The sequence below is a fragment of the Bidens hawaiensis genome, unplaced genomic scaffold, assembly GCF_021521415.1.
Source record: "Bidens hawaiensis isolate Kalapana, Puna unplaced genomic scaffold, B.hawaiensis_p1.1 tig00025822_1, whole genome shotgun sequence".
Taxonomy (NCBI): domain Eukaryota; kingdom Viridiplantae; phylum Streptophyta; class Magnoliopsida; order Asterales; family Asteraceae; genus Bidens; species Bidens hawaiensis.
The window spans coordinates 30,306-36,125 of NW_027494149.1; the positions used below are offsets into that span (position 1 = coordinate 30,306).

Genomic DNA, 5,820 nt, shown 5'->3' on the forward strand with positions numbered 1-5,820 from the left:
TTCAAGATTTGAACCCGGTTTGAACCCAACTCAAAATGTAACATCAAATAAAATAAAATAAACCGAACAATCTCTCACTCACAAACACACACAGTGCACTCTGTTCTTCAGTATTCGGCATAAATAAAGGTACATGTACATGTACATCCATTCTCTTCTCATTCCAAATCAACATCCATCCATCACAATCTTCGTTTCATCTATCCATTCATAAAATCACATACATAAATCTTCTAAATATTAGATTTTTTTTATAATTTCTTAAATCCCAAATCTTAATATATATTTTTTTTTATGTTTTGTCCATCAATTTATCATGAGTTTGTTGTCTAATTCAAGGGTTTTCTCTTTGCATGCAGGATTCCGGATATTCAATTTAATTTAATATTATTAATTTGTTTTTTAGGGTTTTGGGACAAACCCATTGGGTCAATCGGAATTTAGGGTTTTATTGATTGTTTAAGATAATTATTTAATTTTGGTATGGTTGGATATTGAATTTGGGGAATGGGTAGTTCTTGTGAACCAAATGGTCAAAGTATTGACCCGGCAGTCGGTGGGTTGGTTTGGGTTTGTCGAAGAAACGGGTCGTGGTGGCCCGCTCGGATACTGGGGGCCGATGAGGTACCGGAAGGTCGTTTGGTGTCGACTAAAAGAACGGGTACTCCGGTTAAGCTCTTAGGGAGAGAGGATGCCAGTGTGTAAGTTTCAGTTATTGTGATTAACATATTATATCCCTGCTACCTAATTATTTAGGGGTGTTTTATATAATTAGTTTCTAGGGTTTCGTTGACCTTTAAGGGTCAAGTTAGCTACATTTTTTCATATTAGATTATGGCTTCCGCAGACTAGGCACCACACCTCTTCTATACGATTGGTATAGATTCAACTTTTTTGCAGGCATCGTTGACCGTTAAAATATATGAGTTGAATATTAGAGTCGTATAGACCTACACGAGTCAGATAGGTTTATACTAGATATGAGGCATATAGGTTATGTACGAAGAACTATACGAGGCATATAGGGCCTGTTATAGTTCTTTAGTGATGAACTTTATGCATCTCGTACTATACGATCTGTCCGGGTCTATACGGCTCGTATAGACGGGTCAAACTGCAGGTCTGATATTTCCGTACCATTTCCGTGCACTGTGCACATGATCTCTATTTGACTCGTATAGGTCTCGACGAGTTGGTCTCTGCAAGAAAGGGCTGGTGTCTGGTTATCACATCCTTAGATTATAATTTCATCTTGTTACTAGACATCTAATATTTCAAACGGGTTAGAATTCAATAGTCAACTTAAAGGGAAATGAGCAAAAAATGGCCGGGTTGTATAAAAGTACCCTGAAACATATTCAAGGGTTTATGTTCTTCTAGTTTGGTTCATTACAAAAATTGGATCTTCTAACAATAATAGTTTTTTAAACATGCTTAAAGTTTTAGTTATCTAAGTTCAAGCAAATTTTTGTATGTATATATAATGCAGGGACTGGTATAATCTTGAGAAGTCTAAACGTGTAAAAGCGTTTCGCTGTGGTGAATATGACGAATGCATTGAAAGAGCAAAATTTACTGCAAGTATTAACTGCGGTAAAGCATCAAGATATGCACGTAGGGAGGATGCAATTCTTCACGCTCTAGAGATTGAAAGTTCCCAGTTATCAAAGAATAATAATAATCTTGAACACGTATCTGATAAGTCGAGTGGCCTGGATTTCATCTCAGTTTCCCCACAGGAACTATCACCTGCTGCCGCTTCACCAGATGATTCTTCAGAGGGTATGAGGCAGGAGATCCCAAATGAGTCAGAAGATGACGAAACAGAAGGAAGTAAAAAACGCATGCGAGGATTAGAGGACCTTGGTGTTGGAGGGGCAATTTCGCCACTTAAGAAAAAGCAGACCCGAGTGGTGCACATTCATGATTTTTTAAAGAAGAAGAGCCGTCGTTGTCAGCTGACTAAAGTTATGAAGAGAACTGAGATGGTAACAATTCCCGTTATGTGTGAAGGACTCGCGGATCTTAACGGGTCGGGCTTTCCTGATGCTGAAATGTGGGAAATGGAATATAATGAAGTAAAAGGAAGTTTTTCTGATAGTATGGCTGATGTCGCTAACATGAAGAAAGAATATGAGAACTCTAGTGTTTCTGAGTTACTAAAAACTGATGATTCTTCCGAAAGGTTGTTTGATGTTCCTTTTATTAAAGAAGAAAAGCAAACCGCAGGTATTGTTCTTTCTATACATTTTTTTATTATAATTTAAATGGGTAAGATTCGTTTCTAATGCTTTTGGTTAAGTGATTTTGATTATCTGTTTATTTAGGTGTCAAGTCATTAGATTTGGATAAGAAGAACAATTTATTTGCCTAAAACTCACGCCTAAAATTTTTATCGCTCGGAGACACTTGAACAATTTGTTCAAGACTTGAACCATTACTCGAACTTAAATTTTATTATAACCATTTCAACAAAATCCAAGTTATTATGACCATTATACCTTTATTGTTAATATGATTGCTGGAGTTATAATATATAAAAGCCTTTGTTGATAAAAGTTTTATTATAGTTGATTGGAATAAATTATGTTTTAGTATTATATATTGAACAGTAAGTTGGGAAGTCTTATATACTCAGTTTATCATAAGCTGCTTAGATAATCAGAGTTTGCCAACCACACAATACATTGGTCGTTTATTCTGACTTGAAGTTGCTATAATTAGCTTTTAATCTTTGGATAAAGTAATTTTGTTTACCTGATCATTTACTAATTGTTCTGTATTACATAAATTTGTTTCGTTGCTCTGATGCCAAATGTTTTAATCACCAGGTTCTTCTCCTGCATTGGAACCTGAAACGGGCCTGGTCGGTACCCAACCTCAGTCTGGACAGAGTAGCCTCGTTGAAACCGTATCGGTGGTACCTGATGAATTCCAAGAATCCGGTTATATCAGTTCAGGTGCTGACATAAGCCATATAATCGATAACAATGGTAATTCAAAATGGCAGCATAAAGGTAAAAGAAAATCAAGAAATAAAGGCAAAACAAAACCCATCATGAGTTTTTTGACCCCAGATGACGAGTCGAGAGAAGTCGACGACACGGTTGAGGTAACAGCTCCACAAAAATTCATGTTTATTCATCAGCGTTGTTCTGCGGGCTCCCTTTATGATATCAGTATCAAGGTTAAATCAGACAATTTTCCTCGGCATATTCCATACATATCTCTTGCGAGTAACCTTACGGGCCAACGAGTAACGGGCCATTCGGTTGAAGTCGAGGTCGTTAACGATGCTTTTTTTGATCTTTCGTTTAATAGTTCCGAATGTCCTAGTAGTAGCTGCGAGTTAGGTGGGGTCAACGGGGATGTCGAGATGATTCCAGAAGCTTCCAAAAAAGTTAGAAAAAACGGGGCTTTATCTAAAAAGAAGACCAGAAAGCTATCTTCATTGACGGGTTCCAAGAGACCGAGTGAAAGCGGGATGCTTAAAAGGCCCGATGTAGCTTGTGTTCCATTGAGTGTTGTTTTTGGTAGGATAAATGCAGTATTGGGTCTTACTTTGGATGATGAAGGTCCCACTCGATGAAAATTTTTATACGGGTCGTGGGTGGTGGGCGTGTAGGATTAGAAAGTTGGGATTTTAAGTCATTAAGTTATTTTGTTTGTGGACCGCTGGCCCCCGTTTGTATAATACTGGTGTGGCCATGGTTCGGTGAAGGGTTGAGGTTTTTGTATAGGAACGGTGTAACCTAAGATGATGTAATCGTTCTCAGGTTTAAAATGTCTGTCAAACTATTATTGAGTTACTAAGTATGATGGTGGTAAACTTTTGCTTATTTTGTTTTTGTTTATGGGTTTGTTGGTGTTAAAACTTAGTCTGAAATGTTGGGTATGGCCTAACCAATTTGGCCAGAGCTCGGTCTCGGTGGCGGATGAAAGAGTTTTTTCCTCTGTGGCTGAGTCTACAGATTTCCGTGGGTGAGCCGATAATAGGTAAGGCCAGAACGTGCCGGGTCCTAACTCGGGTGAGCCGATAATAGGTAAGGCCAGAACGTGCCGGGTCCTAACTCGCTTAATTGGACTCGATAGTAATTCTCTTATAAGGATTCCTATAAATGCCACTAGGCTTGTTATGAACATGAGCATTTCCCACGCTAAAATGATACAAAGTTCCGTCCCTGTCCTAACTCGCTTAATCTTTTATCTAGTCGTATCCAACCGAACGAACGCGAACAAGGGCATGTCCATGTTCGTTCATATAACTTTAACCGAACAGTTCATCGAACAAATATTTTTGTTCATTTAAAAAGTGAACATGTTTGTTTGTGTTAGTTCGTTAAAAATCTAAACGAGTAGTTTACGTACGCAAACAAAGATAATTGAGAGCGTTGAAGCAAGAAGTAGATAGGGGTTGGGTTCTTATTTACTTAATGTTGGGTGCGGATTTTTATCCTTAGAATTGAGCATAACTTGAGGATGTTGACTTAAGCTGTTATTCTGAGGAAGGTACGTTGACTAATTCAATTGTCCTATATTATCTAACTGTTTTGCAGATAAGAGCACTTGTTAAATATGTATAAGAACGTGGATTACAACGGAATACTGCTTGAACTTCGTCAACAAACAAACGTGGGCAGTAACGGCTTGCTGAAGACTTAGTCTAGGGTTTCCGGAATAATCGGGATATCAGTTGTAAATCTCTTATTATATACTGAGCTGATAATATCGATAGGTCACATACAACTCACTATTTAGCTACTATTACTCATTGTATCACTTAGCTCACGATCACTTATCTGCTCCAACACTTTGTATTCACTGATTTCATTATTAATAATATTGACGGTGATAGTTTTCACCGTCCGGGGGTTTTTTGTGCCGGAGATCATAATAATCAAGCGTTAATTCGACTAAAAGTTACGTTCATAATCCTTAACCGAAGCAAATTCGACTAAGGATTTAGTTTTAAACTCTTGACCGAAACGAAGACTATTATAATCAAGGGTTTTTTCCCTCGTAATCATATCTTTGTGTTCGATCTTTTTACCATTAAGCACCTAGTCTCACGCACTAATTTGATCAAAAGTTAGTTGTTAATTTTTGACCGAAACACTTAACATGGTCATTTGTTTTTAAAATCCATAAAATTACATAGTTTCGGACACACATGAACAAACATACATGAATGAGCATAAACAAATGTAAATGAACAAACGAAACATAGTGTTCATGTTCATTCATATATTAAAAAAACAAACATAAACAAACTTCCTGGCAAACACTTCTTTAATATTATATATAAGATAAAAAGTAGAATGTCAGTGTCACAAAATCTCTCTGGAATATTACTCAAAAGTTTAAATGAAATAATTGCCAAAAGTCAACAAACCTGATCTATTGCTCTGGTGATTAGGTGTAGCCATGTAGGATATCAAACATTTGGAATGCTCTTCTCCTCGGGTTTGAATCACGTTGTTCACTCTTTTGGTATTCTTTTTTTAACCATTCTCTTTGATGTTTTTAAACATACAGGTGGACCTATGAACTCGCTCATTTCCGAATATGAGTTTCCAAGGATGTGTACAAAGCATCTTAATGAAAGTTTCGTGTCGACCCGCTGTCATATCGCTCAGGTTTTACCAATGCATGAATTTATTGACTGAATAAATGTTCTTATAAATATTTATATATTAATTTGATAAATTTATTTTTTTTGGTTTAATTCTGGTACCAAAATGAATACCCAAGTTTTTTTTTTGTTTAATTTTGGTGCCATAAACAATACCGACCAAATTCGTGTCAGTACGTCACAACAAC

General features: G+C 36.8%; 1 protein-coding gene across 2 annotated transcripts; it reads left to right on the forward strand.

Annotated features, from left to right (window-relative positions):
- The first annotated feature begins 415 nt into the window (after positions 1–415).
- LOC143572382 (uncharacterized protein At1g51745-like) lies at positions 416–3,818 on the forward strand. Of its 2 annotated transcripts, XM_077057561.1 has the most exons (4): positions 416–701; positions 1,490–2,229; positions 2,832–2,960; positions 3,078–3,818. In XM_077057561.1, the coding sequence occupies exons 1-4, from the start codon at positions 508–510 to the stop codon at positions 3,587–3,589; spliced, it is 1,575 nt and encodes a 524-aa protein (XP_076913676.1). In that variant the 5' UTR covers positions 416–507; the 3' UTR covers positions 3,590–3,818. The 2 variants fall into 2 exon arrangements, with proteins under 2 accessions (XP_076913676.1, XP_076913675.1); XM_077057560.1 differs by having other exon boundaries at positions 2,832–3,818.
- Positions 3,819–5,820: the final 2,002 nt, after the last annotated feature.

Coding starts and splice junctions, on each gene's coding strand:
- LOC143572382 (XM_077057560.1), top strand. CDS start 508: ATGGGTAGTTCTTGTGAACCAAATGGTCAAAGTATTGACCCGGCAGTC. Junction 702..1,489: donor GGGAGAGAGGATGCCAGTGT/GTAAGTTTCAGT, acceptor TATATAATGCAG/GGACTGGTATAATCTTGAGA. Junction 2,230..2,831: donor AGAAGAAAAGCAAACCGCAG/GTATTGTTCTTT, acceptor TTTAATCACCAG/GTTCTTCTCCTGCATTGGAA.